Raw genomic sequence first — 21,418 nt, forward strand, 5'->3', positions numbered from 1 at the left:
ATAAACATGTATCAGATTGTCTGCCTTGAGCCAGTCCTATGCTCTCTCCTAGGGATAACAAGATGACTAGCATGTAATCATTCCTTTAGGGAGCTCACAAGCTGTGGGGAATAACAGACATGTAATTATAGAACTACAGTGCCCTGTGATAATTGCTGTAATAGACTTATGTGTAAATGCTAGGAGAACCGGGGTGGGTTGCAAATCGTAGAAGACCCCAGCCGCTTCCATGGCACAGTTCCATGAATTTTTGTGGATGGCTGTTAAGTCACTTATAATGCTGCCTAACTCCTGTCATCTGATTTACTTTTTCTTTCTTGCCCAAGGATACAGCAAGAGACTTGTTAAATATTTTGCTTAAATGATCTCATACTGTGCTACTCCCAAAATGTACCAACCTGGTGACCCAGTCCAAAAGGAACTGACAATTATTGTCAAAGACTTCTTAGTGACTCATTGATGGCTCATGATCATCCTTTTTTAAAATCTGGGTTGGTATTTGCCCGTCTCAGTCTCCTGGTAACTTCCCCATTCTTCATGGTTATGTCGCAGTGCTTAGAGGAGTTTTGTGATGATGTCTGAGTTTTTCTGCTATCTTGGTATGTAATCTGTCTGGATCTGGAGCTTGATGCACTCTTTCCTCACTCCACATTTACCTTTTCATAACTCTTTTCAGATTAAGATCATTCTTTTAAGCCCACCTTGTTTGCTTGTTTATCTATTCTTCATAACATTTTTACCAGTAAAAATTTGTTTTAGTCCTGACTGTCCTCTCCCCTTCTTACAGCTTCATCCTCCATTAATCTCATGGGCTGGGTTTTCTCCTCCTCTTCCTCCTCCTCCTCATCTAATGAATATGTTGAAACCCTGAAGTCTAGCATAAATGACCATTATTGATATTATGGTCTCTAGAATAACCCATCCATCATTTCTTCTTTGATGGTACCAATTAAATTCAGAGATTTGACCTCTTTATTGTTTTCTCATGCCTCTTTGCCATGAGATTGTCAACTGAATAATACGGACATTTATCAGAACTGAGGGCTTTTTACAGCCATGTTTAATGACCCCTGGCTCTGATGGCAGGACTGTTAGCATAACTAGACAAGTCATGTATTTGGCCATGAACAGTTCTCTTACGGTACTGCCAACATTTCCCATTCAGTCTCCCTTGGGTTCTGTCACTAACTTACCTTTTTTTCCTCATTTTCCTCAGCACATCTGTCTGTACTCCTAATTCAGTCTGATTTGTGTGTAATTTTGACTCTTTAATGTGGCTTGACAATTTGTTTTTACTTCTTTAGTTAAAAAAATTTTTAGAGCACAAGTGAGGAAGAGGGGCAGAGAGAGAGAGAGAATATGAGAATCTTAATCAGGCTCCACACCCAGCGTGAAGCCCAATGTGGTGTTCTATCCCATGACCCTGGGATCATGACCCAAGCCAAAATCAAGAGTCGGATCCTCAACTGACTGAGCCACCCAGGCTCCCTGGCTTGACAGTTTCTAATTATTTCTTTTAATGTTTTGTTTATTTTTGAGAGAGCACAAGCAGAAGAGGGGCAGAGAGAGGGACAGAGGATATGAAATGTGCTCTGTGCTGACAGCAAGGAGCCCAATGTGGGGCTTAGACATGAACCATGAGATCATAACCTGAGTTAAAGTTGGACACTCAACTGACTGAGCCACCCAGGTGCCCCAACAGTTTCTAATTATTAATGATAAAATAATTTAACTCTGTTTCTGTGTCCTTGGTAGAACTTCCTAAATCTTTTATATATCTGTTGTCCTATATATTTTGGTATAGGTTTGACATATATCTATCCCAATTATTTTATAAAAGAATATATTTTTGAGTTACTTAATGATTTTTAGATTAGATATTAAAATAGAATTCAAAACACTTTAAGGCCTTTAATAATAATTAGTACAAAATGGCTTTATAGAAAACTTGCACAGATATACATTCCTATATAGGACTCTATTCTCTTATTGTATACATCTTTCCTATTGCTGCAAATCATCATTTAGATTTTTTTAGGCAATTTGCTACCTGAAAAATGGTGCCATATAATTTCAGTTTGCATTTTTTTGGATAACTGAAATTAGTCACCTTTGTTACTGTCTCTTTGTGTCTTTATCATTTTGATATGAAAAATAAGCTTATTTCTATATACCAGTCACTCCAGGGTAAATTTTTGGATTGAAAGATTCCCTTGAGATTTTGATTGGTAATGCATGAAACTCACTAGTAAATTTGGAAAGAATTGAAATACTTACTATATTTAGTCTTCCTATCTAAAAAGATGATCTGGTGCTTTATTTATACAAGCACTGTTTGTACAAATGTTGGGATTTTTCCATATTAGCATATTTTATTATTGCATGGGTTTAAAATTTTTAGTCACAGTAAAAGATTTTAAAACATTTAAATTTTGTTTCTAATCACTTTTTGGAACCATATTATTAGTCTGAAGTTTTCCAGTGAATTCTCTTGGCTTTGTAGGTATACAGTCATTATCTACAAATAATGGTCATTTTTATGTCCTTTCCAGTGGTTATTCCTCTTACATCCATCTCTTGCTTTGTTGTATAGGCTAGAACTTTAAGAACAATGCTGAATAATTGTGATGATGGTAGAGCCACATTTTTTATTCCTCTGCACCTTGTATAAAAAGTTCTCAGCTTATAAAAGGTGCTCTGAAACTGTTTGGAGTGAATTGACTTGAATTTAGCTGTCAGAGCTTTGATTCTGGTTGGCAAACTAGAAACTGCATAAACAAAAATAGTACCAGATAGAAAGTTACACATGACATTAAAAACTATGGATAACTACTCTCTTTAGTCGAGGAAAAAGATGATATACAATTGCATGACAAAGAATGGTTATGGCGCAGTTGGCATTTTAATGCAGGACTTGAGAGTATATTTTGCTCAAAGATAGAGAGGAGATTCCCAGCCAAGGAGAAAGACAGAGGCGGTGGCATTTGGGGAACATGATCGGTATAAGATGAAAATGTGAGCAGTTCGTTTTGGCCACTGCAAAGATTTCCTAAGTGGTGTGGAAAGATTTGAGGATAGAAGTGACCACTTGGGTTAGACCATTGGGAGCCTCGAATGGCAGCTAAGCTATTTTGACCAATGCTTCTGAATATTTTTCACATTAGATGTGTGGGAAATAATATTTTTATGACATATTGAGATAAACAGAAACCACTTCCTGCAAGATGTGATGACAAGAAATGGGGGGATTATGCCCCAGGCACTACTGGACACCCTAATGGCTGCCAGAATTTCAACACATCTGTAATCCTTCCGACGTACGTACGTGTTAGGAAGGTGAGATTTTATCAAGGGATAGTTTCTCTCTGATTTCAGTTTAAAGCTATTTTGAACTTTCTACTGAGTGAACTATCTCTTCACACACACACACACACACACACACACACACACACACACACTCTTCCTCACAGGTACCATGTGTTTTCAGTTCCCAATTCAAGAATTCAAGTACCTATAGTCCTATTTATATTATTATCCCTTCAGAACCTTGTCTTTTGAAGAGATCCCAGTCTCTCTGTGTTCCAAATTCTTTAACTTCCTATCTAGATTGTGGTTAACAGTGATAACCACACACTGTTATTTCAGATTTCTCAGATATGTATCACTGCACTTGTTTCGACCTATTTGCTTTTGAAGAATAGTTATGGCTCAGTACTGGTGCAGCTAGATGGTGACATGAAATTCTCTCAAGGTTCCCTGTGGTCCCCCAGTAAGTAAACAGACCACCTTTGATAATTTCTGAGGACTAGCATATAGTATATGGCTTTGAAATAGTAATCAAATAGTTACACTTCAAATCTGAAAGAACTGTTGTAGAGTATAGACAAAATTATCTTAACGAATGATTTTTCCGTAAAAGGTCTTCCCTTAAAGAAACAAGTTTAAAATACTATTAGTTCCATTAGCTGTCACATTAGCCGCCCCCCCCCAAAAAAAGTGTTTCTTAGAGAACATTTACTGTATCTCTCTTGACATTTAACCAGTTAAACTAATTAAGAGTATAAAAATAGGTTTTGATGAAATATTAAGACATCTTAATACTGAGAATAGACTGAAAACCTGACAATTTAATGGTAAGACTTTGAAATTCTTGTATGTTACACTTTTCATAGTAGCATCTCAGTTGGGACGTTTCAGAAACAGCTGTGGTTACAGTTTTAGTACAGAGATATTGAACAACTGGATATTTCATTTTAAGGACTTGTGAATTTCTTTTATATGTAATTTATATTTTGATTATGTCTTTAAAAACCCTATCTTTTAGGAACATAGACCAAAATACTTACGCATGAAATCATATGACACTAGAGATTTGCTTCAAAATAATATTGAAGGAGGAATTAGGGTTAAGGCTGGATTGGCCAGAATTGACAGTTGTCAAAGCTCAGTGATGGTGTTCACCATACTTTTTTGGTTACTTGTATATGTTCTAAATTAATAATAATGAAAATATCAGTATAATGCATCATTTATTTGATGAAAATCAGAAACCCTACAATATTGTCCAGAGGGAAGTAGATGACTCTGCCATGTTGCATTAGATCTGAGACCTGCTATACCTTTTATTTCTAGTCTTTGTCTTTTTTTTTCTTTTAATTTCATAGATATTGATCTTGTCTCTCTTATGAAATGTTCTGATTTTTCTGATTTGCTTTATTTTGTAGCTGTCTCTTCTTGCTACTGTCCACATGCCTGTCTCCGGTGGTTTCTATTTCTCCTCTGTCTCCCACATAATGATTTACTACTTCTAATATGCTCTGAGCAGGGAGCCAAGAAACTAAGTGTGATGACATTTTTTTTTCCTAGGCAAGATTTTTGTGTGGGCCTGAGGGACTTTTTAGAGTGGTTAAGCATGTGAGCTGTAGAATGTTAATTTGGGGCCTTTCTATTCTGCCTTGTGGCTCCTGGATTTTAGCTGTGTTATGTTTGGTTGGGGAACCCAAATATGTTTAGATACATTGTACAGTCATATATGTTTTGAGACTGCAAGGGGGGGGTTGGCTTTTTTTTTAATGCAGTAATGACATTGGAAGTAAAATTATTTATAGCTCCTCCAAAAAAACTTAACTTTCAAACTGTTATTTAAGGATCAGAAGAAATATGCTGTTATGGGAAATACTTTGCAGCACGTGTAAATTGAAGGCTAAATGACATCATGTCATAAAGATATTAACAATTCAGTGACCTACTAGACTATGAGCTCATGAGTCAGGCAAGGGCCACATCTACCTGGTAGGCAGGCCGCTGTGTTCCTGGTGCCCTGAGCTAATCTGGGACATAGATGTCACTCAATAAATACTTGTTAGTTGATTAAGTGAATGAGTAATATAAATCAGGTGATTATTTTTAATTCACACTTAAATTGATAGAAGACTATATGCCTGTTCCTATACTAGGTCCTTAATATGACAAAAGACTTGGTATAGATGGTCAGTCCAGGACAATCATAAGGAACTGGACATATAGAAATACTTTCAATGTTACAGGTATCCTAACATTCAAGGGATATACAGTTTGCTCTAGAATAACAAAGGATGGAGACAGCATTATTGTAAAAATGAAGGAAGGCTTCACCAGAGATGTTTAGATGTAGACTTGTAAAGTGCATAGGTGTTTTTTTTTTTTTTTTTTAAGGTAAGACATGAATGGAGCAGGGGGGACACAGGAAAAATGCATGGTGAAGTTTCAAGTGTCCAAGAGCTTGGCACTTACACAGAGGGTAAAGTGGATGCATGACTCTTTTTAAAGTGTATTTATTTATTTTAAGAGACTGCGTGAGTAGAGGAGAGGCAGAGAGAGAGGGAGACAGAGATTCCCAAGCAGGCTCCTTGATGCTAGTGAAGAGCCCAATGTAGGGCTTGAATTCATGAAACTGTGAGATCATGAGCTGAGCCAAAACCAAGAGTTGGACACATAACTGACTGAGCCCCCAGGTGCCCCAAGAATGACTCTTAAGATTCATACTTTGAGTGGCCGTCAATCCCTAGGCAGGGAATCTACAAGACTGGTTTAGAAAAGAGTGTGTGGCAAGAATGGCTTCATAAGGGGACAAGTTGAGTTTAAATTACCTGGGAAGCTTTAGAAGGGATATATGATAGACTGTAAGAAATCAGAATATTGGTGCTTTGGAGAAAATTAGATAAGAGTGATTGAATGGACTGTCTTCAGGATAGTAGAGGTAAATGAAACAGGAGGAAAGGCATTTCTAAGGAGGATGTGTAAAGTGAGAAGAAAGAATTCTGGGGAAAATCAGAATTCTTAACTGGAGATCTGTGCACTCTGAAGGCAGAGACCATGTCTCTTACATGTTCCTACCTATACAGTAGAGCACAGTACGTGGCACTCAATAAGCCCTCACAGTTTTTTTTAAATGTCATCTTTGAGAGAACCATGTTGAGAAATTAGTGGATGCTATTTATGTAGAGCAATAATGAGTTGTCAGTAAGACTTAGGGTGTCTTTTCCCCCTTTTCGTTCATTAATTCTCATTTTGGAAGTTTCGATCTAACTGTAGATTCTTTTTTGACTTTGTTATCTATCACTATGTAACAATTGATCGAAAACTTAGAGACTTATCGAGGAAAAAATTTATTTTTTTAAGTTGAATATAGAGTTACCATGTGACCCAGCAACTCCGCCCCTAGTTATATACTCAAAAGAATTGAAAACAGGTGTTCAAACAAAAACTTGTACATCAGTATCCATAGCAGCTCTATTCACCATAGCCAAATAGAAACAACCAAAATGTCCGTCAGCAGATGAATGGATAGACAGAATGTGGTATATCTATACAATGAAATATGTGGCCATAAAAGGGATCCCTTTTTAAGATCACATTTTTCTTGGTGGATTTCATTTCCTCAGGGTTGGTTAGATTGAGGGCCACGTGCTGCCCAGAGAATGTGTTCGCTTTCTTGGCACGTGTGCCTGTGCAGTTTAACTGTTTGCTTCGTAAAAGCATCCTGGCTGAGAAGGCAGTGGAGCTAATCTGTTATTAAAATGGAAGTTACAGTCCTTTGTAACCTACTCATGGAAGCTACATCCCATCACCTTTACCATTTTCTGTTGGTTAGAAGTAAGGCACTAGACCATCCCACACTCAAAGGGAGGAGATTACGCAAAGGCCTCAGTATCAAGAAGTGGGAGTCACTGGTAGCCATCTCAGAGGCTGCCTCCCATCAAAGAGGCTGCCTTTGCTGTTAATGTCTCTGTGAGACTTTCCATTATTTCCATTGGGATAACCCTGTGCTTTTCCTGACAGAACCTTCCTCACGTTATTAACTCAGAAATCTTGTATTTGAGTTCCTGTGACTCCAATATTGTAGGTAAAAAGAAAGAAGAGATATGGTCTCTGGCTTTATGGAAATAAAAAATGTGGGTTATTCTTTTTTTTTGTTTTTAACTTTTTAATGTTTATTTACTTTCTGAGAGAAAGAGAGAGACAGCACAAGAGGGGAAGAGGCAGAGAGAGAGGGAGACACAGAATCCCAAACAAGCTCTCAACCGACTGAGCCACCCAGGCTCCCTGTATTGCCTATTTTTATGCAGAAAGCATTTTCAACATTGGTTATTTACAAAGATACATAACCTTAGGTTGATTTGTGTAAGTCTGTGTTCATGTGTGTGTTCACGTAAGTGTGTGCACTGAATGAAATGATCTGATGCTTGAGGTTTATGGCAAGGCCATCATTTTCCTAATTAAAGAAGGGATAAATCTTGAAGAACACAAAACCAAAGAATGGGGATGGGTTAGATAGTGTGTTCTTCCTCTCCTAATTGCTATGTCTGATTTAGCCATTTGTATACAAGAGAAACTGTTCAAAATAGCAATGGTATATGATAAATGTGTTGAAAATAGTTGTTGTTGTTGTCAAGGACACTGATCTTATTTCTGTCAGATAGGCATACTTTTATATATGTCCATCCTACAGTTGTTTCACTTACCTAAAATATGAGGACATGCATGGGGTGACATGTCCTCATTAGCTCTGAAGTTAAGCCCTAGTCTAATATCACAGCTTTAAGAATATCAGCTTTGTGGAATGCTGGGATACCTAATAAATATTTCTTTCATATAATCTCTTCTCTTTCTCAGGCAACTATATTCTTTATACCAATCTAAATAAAAAGCAGACAGTAGGCTTAGCATCATTTAAATCACACTGTCTCTTTTCTTTTGACTGTGTTCTTCATGGGAAACTATTTGGAAGTGAAGTGCTTGACCTCAGGCAATGTTTCAAATTCATTTGTCTTCTCTTTGGCTAATGCACTGATTCCTAATCGTTTTATGCAGTGACACTATTTTCTGTAACCTTCTGTCCCCAAGTGCTAGATGATACATACAGACTTATACTTGAAAATTAATTAAAATTAATTTCATTTTGAGAGTTCTGCTTACATCTTGAGATAATCGGAGACATCGCATAACTTCTAAGACAGAAAGTTGGGGATTATTGATTTAGTGATACAGCTACACGTGAAAAAAATCTGTTTAATGGTATGTGTGATGTAGTAGGCTAATCTCTTTTAAGTATATAGTAACTGTGTAAAAAAAAAAAAGGAAGTCTGATTAAGGACATTTTAATGAGTGGTTCATCCAGCTGTGGTTACAGAGCTTATTCATTTGGAATTGTCTCAAGTGGAGTGATCTTCTCGCCACTTTCCCTTTATAATGGCAGCTTTGAAGGACACAGGGAAAGCGTACTTCGGAGGACAAAAAGGAATTCCCCTGCTTTAGAAAGCAGCTCAGAGGGAAGAGTATTTCAGACAAGAATTATGAAAGGAAGGGCGGGAGCAGTGAAGGGTATTTTAGACTATGTAAAAATGAGACGGTTTGTGCTCAAACCCATGGACCAATAATGCACGTATTCATCCTTTCTTTCACTTACTTCATCAACAAATACAGAGAGCCTGTTCTGTGCCAGAGTCTGCGCAAACACCTGGAGGCATAGCAGTGAACCCACCAGGCAAGGAGGATCTTGAGTAGACTTAGCAAAGTTGATGGATAGAGACCTGGTGAAACTGGCATGTTTACGGAAAAGCTACAAAAAAACTATGAGTGTGACAGAGTGGGTCATAGACAGATGCAAAACCTCCTGACTGAGGCATTTAGGTTAGTTCTATGGTTCAGTAAGTTATAGCCTTACTGAACATATAGAATATTCCAAGCACTATGAACTACATTTCGTGAGCATATAGAACATTCCAAGCCATATGCCAAATGAGTTTTCTGATTCAATCCCTACAGTCCTATTGGGTACCTAAGTATTATTTTTTCCCTTTTGTTCTAAGAGAAACCAAGGCTTAAAACAAACCACTTATCCAAGGTCACTAAGGCAACATATAGCAGAAGAGGTTTTGAACCCAGTAAGTCTGACTTCAGAATGCATACAAATCACTCCGCTGTCCTACCCTCTATCAGAGCTAACCTGCCTTTCATGACTAAACCCAACTTCAGTGTACTGGCTTGTTTTCAAGGAAAATTGTGTGCCAAATTTTGAAAAAAATTGGAGCCTTCCAAAAGTTTTGGAGCATAATCTGATCCCTATGCTGACAACTGCCCATATTTATTTTATGATTTGTAAAGTGCGTTGACTTGCCCAATTGCATAGTTCAGACTATGATATATATTAGCTTATGTACATTTTTAAACACTGGTGTCATTTCTCTGAAGCCTGGATGTTTTTTTTTGCTCCTCACTCTTCTGTGCTTAAGCCTCAACATGGATCCTTGCTTAACTTGTATAATCCATAGGGTAGCAACAAATAGAATGGAAGGAGTAGTCCATGCAAGAAAACGGAAATCTCCTTTTAGGAGTTGTGATAAGCCTTCCATCAAGAATGACACAGTATTAAAGGACAAAAGGGTAGATGGAGGTGGGTTCAAATAAATGTTGTGGATCAAACCGAATTCCTTTAAGTTTTTATTACATGAGTAGGTTATTAGTAATTTTTTGAGGTCAAGTTAATCACAGAATAGAAATTACAATGAGAGACTAATATTCTACCTTTGAAGGTCAAAGCTTATAAATAGTTTTAAAGTTTTTCTGTGGGCCATGAGTTTATGTTCATCTAGAACCTCATATTATCTGTCCATTTTGTCACATGGCTGGTATAAGTTAAACTTTAGAATAAAAACTCCTGGTGGGGGGAATGGCAAGCAACACTAGAATGCTATAGCATTTCCGCAGTTTGAAAAGATTATTTTTCACCCTGACTGTGGAAGAAATCCCTACTTCAGCCAGAAAACTCTCGTTGTGGCTCTTGCCAATTTGTTGCTTTAGTCAATGGCAATTTCAACAAAATTGTTCCCAGACTAGCTTTCCTAGTCTGGCCACCAGATTTTCCAGAATACTATAAAATGTGCTTTTTTGCTTTTTGTGTTAGGCCAATTGCTCAGGAATTTGCTGCTTAGTAAACATGTGGAGTCATGCAAATTGTGATCACCTTGGGTTTGTGGGTCTTCTAGGCAGTAGGCCCTGGGCTGTTACCGGAGTCCAGAGGGGAACATTTTCCCACAACTCTTCCCACAGCTCTTTCTTTCCACACTTTCAGTTCTCAAGGCTGCTTGCTCTGCGGAACATGAACATTGGGACAGGCTGTTGGATCACAGAGAGCACCGGGCAGTGCTCTTACTTGTGTTTGAGTACAGTGCTTAGCACATGCAACATTGTGGCTGCACATTTCCAAATACTGAAACAGAAATCTAAGAAAGGCAAAGCTATGAAATCGTTTTATTGTGTATGTGGAATTAAAAATTTTTTTTCAATAGAAAATGTCGGGTGAGTGATTCTTCACAGAATATGTGTCAGAAACCTAAAAACTGCATGCTAAGCCAACAAACTACTACCATACGCACACATGCACACATATCGCTTGTTTCTTTATGAAATGCTTTGTTCGGTGAATTCTACATTCTGCATGTCAGAAATCTGAGGAAACATTTTATAAAAGATTAACCAATTCATTGAAAAAGTGATTGTGTCAGGCAGAGAAGGAAAAATATCATATGTTTGCACGTATAGGAGGATTAGGAGGAACTTAACTGAGGACCATGGGGGAGAAGAACGGGGGAAATGGTGGGGGAAAGGGAGAGAGGCAACCATGAGAGACTCTTGAATGTTGAGAAACAAACTGAGGACTGATGGATGTGGGGGGCGGAGGGGAGTGATGGGCATGGAGGAGGGCACTTGTAGGGGTGAGCACTGGGTGTTACATGGAAACCAATTTGACAATAAACTATTTGTAAAAAAAAAAAATATAGAGGAAAAAGAAGGGGCAGGAAACTGAAAAAAAAAAAGAAAAAAAAAGTGATTGTGTAAGAGTGTGTTAGATGCATTCGGAGTGTGGAAATGAGACACATAAATGCACAAAACTCCCAGATGTCTCTTTTGGTCTAACCAGGAAGATGAAATACACATTCAGATATCTTGCTACAGGTAGAAAGAATTACAGACAGAACCAAGAGAAATAGATTAAAATTTTCCAAGAAATGATTTCCAGCTGGAAGACTACAGAAGGCTTGGTGGAATAGGTGATCTGGCCCTTGACGAGCAGGTAGGGGTTTCAGTGTTCAAGAACTAACATGGCAGGAACTCTAGGCAGAGGGAATAACACAACCAAAGGCATGAGAGTGAAAGCTTGGTCTGGTCTAGGAGAGAGCAAGTTGCATTTGTGGATGGTACAAGGAGCAGAATGGAAACAAGTGGTAGGGATGGTCAGCTAGAGGCAGATCACCGAGAACTGTAAATGCTAAGTCGTGTGGCTTGGGAATTCCAAATTATAGGCATTTGATGTTTTTTTTAGCAGAGTGGTGATACAGCTTGAGCTAGTTTCCTGGACAAGCATTAATAATTTAATCAGAGTGCTGGCTTAACAGAAGCATGCAGACCAGTTAGATAAGCCATTCTGGTGATCCAGGTGGAAAGCAGTTGATGGTATGGACCAGAGTGAGAACATGGAGGAGGGCAGATGTCAGATGGCAGGCATAGTCCTCAGCTGCGGTTGTTAGGTCTTGACGTTGAAGGTACTGATGGACAGTTGTGCATTGAATAACGTGGACATCCAGAATACTTGTTGAGGGACAGGATAAGGTGAGAACAAGGCAGCTAGTGCATCAGATTTTGTTGGGCATTTTGTTTTTTAAAAGGTAAGCTGAGAACCACCTGCTTCAGAATTTTCTGGGGGTGTGCTATTTGAAGTAGATTCCGAGGTTGCACACATTGTCATAACCTAGTTCCTAAAGCATATGACCACTGTAAGAATTCCTACATAATGAGACCAAGGAGATTAGTAAGATTCCCATATAGGCCTCTTAATTTTGCCATGTGCTTCCAACTCTTGCTGACCTATCTTCAGACATGAGATAACATGAGTGTAAAGGTGGTTCAGTGTAACATGTTTATTTCTGCTGGAAAAAAATTCCAAATATGCCTGAGATTTAGTAGATCTCAGTGGTCCCCATTGCATATTAAAGATAACGAGTATGTACTATTCTAAAACCCTTAGAGGATCTTAGTCCATTCACTCTCAAGAATTATTGAGACCTCAGTGCCTTGGCAAAAGCTAGAAATGCTAGGAAAATAATGCCTAACCTCCCCCAGCAACCACTAATGGGAGGTAAATGGATGAGGACCCAAATGCTTCCCCACTGGTGCCTGGCTCCCAGTTCTAGTATGAGTAAGCTCAGGCTACCCACAGTGGTCCACTGGTTGGATAGCTCTTCTTGTGGGTGGACTCTTTCCCTCCCCCACTTCTTCACTCTACCACTAGTATTTCCTGCATTCACAGCTTAAATAAACCCATTGCACTGGGGGAATCCAAAAGAAGACAACCTATTTGTTTACATATTTCCTGTGCTGGCTCCCTCACACCATTTGGGAGAAAGAAGAACTCTCTTGCCCACATCTTTTCATAGATTTCCACTAAACACAGGAAGACCTTATTAAGCAAATCTTTTTCAAGATTTGCAGTTAGCTGTATGTCCAGGAGTGTTGAGAGTATTCATTTTTAAGGTTTATGAAATCTTAGGGGCACCTGGGTCACTCATTGGACTCTTGATTTTGGCTCAGGCCATAATCCCAGGGTCATGGGATTGAGCGCCATGTCGAGCCCACTTGAGATTCTCTCCCCCTCCCCCCCATCTTTCCCCTTCTCCCCTCCCCATCTCTCCCTCTCCCTCCCTCACTTCCCCTCTCCCTCCCCCTCCTCCTCTGTCCCTCACCCCTGCTTGCATGCCTGTTCTCTTTCTCCCTTAAATAAAATATACATAAGTTAATGAAATCTAGAAACTTTATAACTGGAAGAAGCTCAGATATGGGTAGGTAGTTCTATCTTCCCTAAATACGGTTACCGTAATTACATTACTATAACAGGTAATGGATGGTCAACAGGACCCTTAAGACATGACCAGCTGCCAGGTAGTGTTCCCCAGAACTCTAATAATTACCCATTTGCTGCTGCCTCAAGCCCAGACTCTGCTCCACTTACAAAGCCATCCACACTCTGTCTTTACACTGGCCATTACTTGCCACCAGCTCAGACTTCTCTCATGTTCATTCTCTTCACTGTGCCCCACCACCTACCCACTCCTAATTTCCTGTTACCTTATGCTCCCAACCACTCCCTCCCCCCTGGAATGTGTTTTCTCCTCTTCTCCCTTTCATTGGAGCCTCCCACACTCTGTGAAGCAGTCTTTGGAATCAGATAGTCCGAAATTTGAATCCTAGATCTGCCATTCATTAGCTGGATATGGAGAAAAGTACTTAAACTTTCTGTCCCAATTTCTTCATCCATTAAATAAGCATAATAACTCCTAAAAAGTTAAGTGAGTTGATGTATATAAACACCTTTACAAAGTTAGATGTGATGTAATATGTTGGTGAGGCGGGGGTGGATGACGACTAGGTGTGAACCTTCTTTTATATTCTATGTGGGTGTTCTCAGCTCATCTTACTGTGAGCCTGAGGACTTTGGGCTTCTCCAGCTCAATGGTTTATCCTGTTCAGTGGTGATTCTTCGATTATGAAGGCCACATTTTTGTTTTTCATAAAGAACTAATCAGTTCTCATTTTTCTAAAATTCTGTCATCTAGAGTGTTTTTTGACTCTTAAAGCAAAATAGAACAGTACACCTCCCTTCAGAGAACTTGACTTTCAGTCTTCACAATTTTATACTTTGTATTGACCATTTAAGGAGGGCTTAATTTACAATACTTTGGTGCTTTTTGCTGGGGCCGGGGAAGTCCATAATGAAAGTTTGAGTTTAGATGTGTATATCTTAGTTCATCTGGACTCTTAGTATTTCAGTTTTTAAAAGCAGATTGAGTGGGTCTGATGTATAGAAGATGAAAAGAATGAAGGAACCACCCATCAGAAAGCCCAAGATTCCTTATATGGGAGGGGTAAAAAAAAAAAAAAATTAAAATTAGTACTTTTCTGTCCTTTCTCTCATCCTGCCCTTGAACATTTTCTCCCTATGCTGGAAATCATTCTTCTTAAAGTAATACTGCTGACGCAACTTGTGTTCCGAGGATATATCCTCCTTCACTAAAATTTGAAGAATTAATTTAAAGTTGAAATTCTCCAAAAGCGGTTTCATTTATCCAATCTCATTAAGTTTTCCAGAGGGAAAATATTCTTATTCTCCATTTTCTTAAGACCGTGGTAAGAGCATAGAAAGAGAAGACACTTGACTCCCCATCCTGACTCTCTGTGCCACGAGAGGATGGCTGACCCTAGTGGACGCCCTCACCCTGGTTAGCCTATTGTGTCACCCTTTGGCACCCTTGTCTGTGGATCAGAGTGACCACACCTGCTCCAATACCAGCATGGCTACATGGCTTTCCCTTTCAGAGATAGGATTAGATCTCTAACTCTTCTTAGGGGTTTCTAGCAGTTGCTCAAGGTAGCAGTAAGTTAGAGGAATATCTAGAACATACTATCCAACATAGTAGCCACTAGCCACATATGTCATCTAACCTTCAAATTTAAATAAATTTTTATAAAATCCAGTTCTTCAGTTACACTGGCCACATTTCAAGTGCTCAGTAGCCACAGTGGCTAGTGGCTTTTTTTTTTTTTTAATCACAAAAAGTTCAGTTAGACATCACTGGTCTAGAGATCAAATTTTCCATCGGGCAACTTTGAACAACTATTTGTATTGTTAACTCCTGTGTATCCCTGTTTGTTTAGCTCACTGGTTTCATCTTTCAAAGAAAAACTCTTTTAAAAAACCTATTTATAGCCTTTTAACTTAAGGGAGCTAAGCATCTTTTTGGCTGCAAATAATAAAATAGTCTGAAATTGGCCTGAGTAATTAGGCATTCACTATGCTCACAAAATAAAGTGTCCTTATAGGTGGTTGGTACCACTGCTCAGCGGTGTTCTCAAGGACCAGGCCTTCTGTCTTCCCGTTGTGACCTCCTTAGTGTGTTGGTATGTCCCCTTCAAGATTGCTGGGAAGGTTATTATCTAATGGAATCTGATCACTAGAAGAGAGAGGTCACTCTCTTTGGGCGTCTCCCCTTTTTTTGAGGGATACATTTCTTCCAGAAGCTCCCAGCAGACCTGTGTTGAGTCCCAGTTTGCCAAAACTGAGTCATCTGTCCATGCCGGAAGGGAGAGCTTGGAAAACAAATAATTGGCATTTTTAGCCTCTATAATGGTAGGCTGGCTCTGCTGGTAAAGAATGTAAGCACTATGAAGACGGAAGCTTTTGTCTTTTTTGTTTGCTACTGTGTCCCCAGTGCCTGGGATGGTGCCAGGTGCTCAGTAAACATTCATTAGAGGAATTAATGAAAAGGAGAATGTTGCCATAGTTGTCCATAGTGTGCCATACAAAAGAACCTTGTATAATGAAGACACTTTATGCTCCTGTCTTCTATCTTTCCTCTTGTAGTAGCTTGAACCAGGCTCTCCTGGTTGATTGACTTTCCAAGTGAACTCTTAGGATACCAAGGGCTCCTCACAGCCTTCAGTAAGGCAGTATTGGACGTTGGGTAATTCAGACACTGGGTAACACCCTCACCTCCCCAACCTCTCCACTGTTAGCATACCCTTTGTTTTTTAATCCGAATACAAAATATAGGCCAGGTTTGGGTTTGGTGTTTAACCTCTTTATATACCAATTTAAGTGAAAAAGAGCATGCACTATTGAGTCATTAAAATGAGTGGCCCCAGACCATTTGTGATGTGATGTCCTGTATATGTTACTCCCTTTGAACTTGGTTTGTGGGTGAGGAATGTTGGGATGTGGACCTTAAACGGTGTTCCTAATTTTCGCAGTTAGGCTCACTTCTCAGAGCATCTGGCAGCTGGGTTAATGACCTATCAGTTTCTCATTTTAATCTGATGGCTCATCTAAGGTCCTCTCAGCTGGACCAATCAACTTGATACTGCTCTTCACCCCATTCCTGGTTTCCTGGGCTACTCTGGGTTTTGGCCCTGATGACCAAAGCCATTGTGCAAAAGGCTGAACTGGAATTTCAGATTCTAAGCCCATTGTTGATGAACTTTAGACATGCTAAGATTGGACAGATAGCTGTGTGGCAGGAGACTAAAGAAAAGAGTCTTTGGCATTAATAATGTATCATCCACATAGTATGACAGAGAAGGAACATTTAAAGAAATTCCAGCATTTCTCTTTGGGTTTGTTTCATCCATCAACACAGTCATTGGACTTAGGTCCATTTTGTCTCACCATTTCTGGTGTCTTATGAGCTCCTAAATGTGGCAGATGGAAATAGTTTCTTGTTGAAAAAGATGACCCTCATGTGTTAGATTTCGAATATGTCCCATGTGTTTCCAATAGAAAATTTCCATTGAAACGTGTAACTAGTATTCTTCTCTTTATACTTGATTCTCTGCATCCCTCTAATGCTATGGCCGTACTTATTACAATATATTAACAGCGCTGTTGTAGTAACTATTACTTTAAAGAATTTGAGGGTTTGATCTAAGGGAATAATGGAGTTTTAAATATTTCTTATAGGTCCTTGCTCAGTAAGTTGTATAGAATAGTACTTAAAAATATTCATTGAGTTAATTGTCTGGAAATGTTCTTGGACATGTTCCCACTCTGAGCATTAATATATATAGGCACTTAGGTACCTTTTATTCTGATAAGTTGCTTTCTTCTGCCTCCTGGCTTATGTGGTAATAGAGTTCTTTGTTGAGTTTTATCACCTTTCTAGTCAATGAACCTTCTATTTCAATCACATTAGACCTAGATAAATATTTTAGGTGTTGGCCACATTATGTGACTGTTTCATGTCTTAGTTTTGTTATTAAAAACATGAGATCCATACCAGTACCTACCTCTTAAGATGATCAAGAGTAAATGAGTTAATACATGTAAAAACACTTATGAGTACCACCAACATTTATTTTGGAACTGCGCTTGGTCACTTGCAACTATTGGTTGGCTATGATTACAAAAGTTGGTCAAAATCAATGAAAGTGTTTTGTGAGATTAATGAGCTCTGTAAAATTTACAGTAAAGCATGTTGTATGTATTATATAAAATTGTGTGCTACCCATCTTTTAGTAAAATTTGTGATAAACTTATGTACAGACATGTACGCACGCATTATTGTTGTTTTAAACATTTACCATCAGGTAACGCTGCGGCTACTTTTGCTCCTCAAGCTTATGGATGGTTCTCTAGCATATGGATAATGTCTGGATGTAGCTTGTAGCAGATGCTGTTGGTATCCTACCCAGATCTCCTTTACTGGGCCAGTGCATCCATCTCCCAGCTGCTTCGAGTATTGGCTGCTAATGACTCACACCTGTACCCTTCTCCAGAGGGCTGCCCTTGGCTGACAGTAATTGCCTCAACCAAATATGTCTGGGAGAGTATGAGCTCACAGCCCTACCCCCTCCTGTTCCCTAGGGGTGGCTCATAGCCAATGACTGTACAACCGTATAGCAGAGCAGCCTCCTTGTCTTTGGACTGGACAACTTCTGTGGTTGAGTCCATGGTCTAGAGCTTCTCATTGGATCAGGCTGAGGCTAGATTTTTGAAACGATTTCTTTGCCAGGCCCCTTCCCCAATTCTAGCTTGCTTCTTTCATTCCAGGTTTCTCCTGACACCACGGTCTATAGCCAGGTGTTCAAGAAATGCGGTCTCAGACTCTGAGCCTGGGGAACCTGCCTTAAAGTGTTGCTGATTTCAGCGTCTCTGTTCTTTTCTTAGTTAGACCATCACTTATGTAACTACCTACCTATATTAAAGCTGGGGCTTAAGTTGTTGTGTTCTGTTTTCTTGGTTGGATGTTGCCTGATCTGCATTAACCCTGTTCACATCCCATGTCTTTACATATTTAAGGTTATTCAACATTAAATATCCTTGATGTTCTTATATAGCTGATTATTTCAGTATAGTATTATGATGGATACCCTGGATCTTAAAATCTGAAATTTAAGTTTTAAATCCTGAGTCAATTATACCTCCATCTCAGGTTGGCTGTAAGAATTCTATGAGCTATTCTTTTAAAAACACCTAGCACTGTGCCTGGAGTGTAGGGAGTGCCTAATAAATGATAGCTGTTTGGTAACTGTAATTTAAGAGGATTGCCGAGCCTAGTTGAGATGCCTCATCTCTTGTGCTCATGACACCTAATGAGTACCTCTTCCCAGAGCTTTATTACTTTATTTTTTTCTATTTCTCACAGAAAAATATGGGCTTCTTAGTGCCCTCCAGTGGTGTGTTGGCCCTTAGGGGAAGAAAAGACCTGATGATAGCTTTGTTGATTTTGATGGTGAAAATATTCCCACCCTATCCAGTTTGAAGCTGTCAGTATGACATCATTGAGTAGAGTTGAGAAGATATGCACATATTTGGCTCTTGTCAGTTGGTGTATACCAACTCCAGTCCTTATTTATCCCTAACACTTGGTGCAGTATATCAAACATAGAAGCTAAATATTCAATGAATGGCTAACATGTTGTTACTAACTGGTTAAGACTTGCTCATATACAATAATTAATGAAATACCTTTCTCCAATTTTTGTTGTATAACCAATAATCCCACTCCCCCTACGCGCGCGCGCACACACACACACACACACACACACACACACACACACACTATTCATGAATAGAATGAAGGTAAAAGAAGTACTCATCCTGATGTAGTAGGGCATGCCCTTGCCCTCCCTGAGCAGGTTGTCTACTCAGATGCAAATCTCAGTTTTGAGATTTACTAGACACATGAATGGAGATTAGTCACTTCACTTCTCTTGGCCCCAGTTTCCTCAGACTGTTGGACTGGATAGTCTGTACAGGTTTTTCTAGTCTCAAAATCCATAAAGCTTAATTAGTATATAATTTCATTTCCTCCTTCCCTCATCTTCCTCTTTCCTGTACTGAACCTTAAGTTATATATAGCTGGATGTTGGAAATACAAAGAGGAGTAAGACGTGGCCTTGGATGATGAGAATTTCCAGGTCTTTTTTATGAATACTCCATCATATCAAGACCATGAGTATGCCCTTTGCCAAGTGGATTTATGCAAATGTATCAAGTTTTAAATTCATCACAGATCTCAGCACTTTGATACATAAAAGTATTGTGCTAGTTTTCACTTTCTAGATGAAATTAAATAACGCTGTCCTGATCAGCAAGTAGTTCTTTTAGAGACTGTCCTCAAGATCATGTTCATTGTCTGGGATGAAGCGTCAGTGAACAGCTAGGTTACAATACTCTCCGAGTTAGGCTCAGACTCAATTTATAAAGACTGTAGTTTTTATTTAGGACTAGGAAGCAAAATCAGAAAAAAAAATGTTGAGTTTCAATAAAAAAAAGTACCCTAGTTCTTTCTGACATATTTTGATTAAGAAAGGTATGAAGAATGACTGAAAAACGGGTATTCTCTTTCAAGGCCACATCCACCTGTTGGCTCTCATGCCTTTGTCCTCATCAACCATGTTCTCTGCACTTAATTTTTAAAAGCTACGACGGTTTCCAGTAGGAATTACTGTTGGGAACACCAGCAGGACTGTTGAGTATTTTTCAGTTGCCGAAAGCTATTTTTAAAAGGATATTGTTTTATTTTTGACAGGGGCTGATAATATCCGGAAATATTGGAGTCGCTACTACCAAGGATCTCAAGGGGTAATATTTGTATTAGACAGTGCCTCTTCAGAAGATGATTTAGAAACTGCTAGGAATGAACTGCACTCAGCTCTTCAGCACCCACAGTTATGCACTTTACCCTTTTTAATATTGGCCAATCATCAAGACAAGCCAGCTGCTCGATCAGTCCAAGAGGTATGTCTCATGAATGTGACAACTCTTTGTCTTGTTTGCTGTGTTTTTGCTGCCACATTGGAATCTGAAAACCTGTCTATAAGTAGAAATATGCTGGTTGTGTGTTTTTCAACATGAAACCCTAATTTTCTGAGAAAGTAGAAAGACTATCAGTCTGTAGAAATTGTTTGTATACCTTTCTCCACTTGGAAAGCATCATTTTTTTTTTAACTTTAGCAAAACTTAGAGGACTTATATGAATATTTTTCTCATCTATTTTAAAAGGTTGAAGGCTTAGTTATTTAATATTTCTTACCCTGCTAGCTTACTTAGTTCATTTTCTTTTCTCCAGCTTTTCAAGAAATGCCTCATGCGTGTCACCATGCATCACTTGCCCTCAGATGTCATGTTCTTGTCCTTCTGAAATGCTCACTGTTGACTAGAAGCAATGAGTCCTATTCTGTAACCAGCCAGGCTGAAAATTGATGTCTTATCTTGCAAGTTCCATGCCACCAAATACACTTTACTATGGACCTGTTCTTTATCTTCCTCATTTAATTTCATTTCTTAGCATGTATCTCTCTTATAAAAGCATGAGTCTAGTTCTGGACCAAAAAAGAAAAAAAAAAAATCAATGTCTGACCCAGCAGAGCTTCTGATTGATGGATACTGGAGGAATAAGATAGGTGGATAATTTTTAAAATTTGAATTGTAGTGAATTGTAACCAAAGTACAGTGAAATAAAGACTTTCTGTGTATTCATTTACACCTGTAACTTTCAAGGTAGGTTTCTCCCGCCTCCTTCAGAAAATTGTGTGCTTCCTGTAGTGACTTTGAAATATTATAATTAATAGGAGTAACACTGCTCTGTAGTAGTGTTAGTAGTAGGGTGTAGTAGTAGTAGTGTAGTATGTTTCAGTAGTCTGAAACATAGGATGAGGAGTCAAGGACCTAAGATGTTCTAACTCCAGACTTGTTTCACACTTACTGTGGGATGCCTGCAAAGAGCTTTGTTCCTTGGCTTGTCTTCCCATCAGTAAAATGGGAATAATGCAGGCTTTTTTTTTTTTTTTTTTTGAGTGGATAGTTTTAGATAATTTACTTTGAAGT

The 21,418-nt window shown here is 38.8% G+C and overlaps 1 protein-coding gene across 3 annotated transcripts in view; it reads left to right on the plus strand.

Annotated features, from left to right (window-relative positions):
- The window catches only part of ARL15 (ADP ribosylation factor like GTPase 15), a 201,383-nt gene extending 180,183 nt beyond the window's left edge, over window positions 1-21,200 (plus strand). For 2 of the 3 annotated variants that reach the window (XM_039220796.1, XM_039220798.1), the window contains exons 4-5: window positions 20,121-20,329; window positions 20,661-21,200. In XM_039220796.1, the coding sequence (XP_039076727.1) occupies window positions 20,121-20,329; window positions 20,661-20,732 (281 nt within the window). In that variant the 3' untranslated portion in view covers window positions 20,733-21,200. The remainder of the gene's footprint in view (window positions 1-20,120; window positions 20,330-20,660) is intronic. The other variant, XM_039220797.1, reaches the window with a different exon arrangement.
- The last annotated feature ends 218 nt before the right edge of the window (window positions 21,201-21,418 follow it).

Source organism: Hyaena hyaena, unplaced genomic scaffold, assembly GCF_003009895.1.
Source record: "Hyaena hyaena isolate Hyena2069 unplaced genomic scaffold, ASM300989v1 scaffold_908, whole genome shotgun sequence".
Classification (NCBI taxonomy): Eukaryota; Metazoa; Chordata; class Mammalia; order Carnivora; family Hyaenidae; genus Hyaena; species Hyaena hyaena.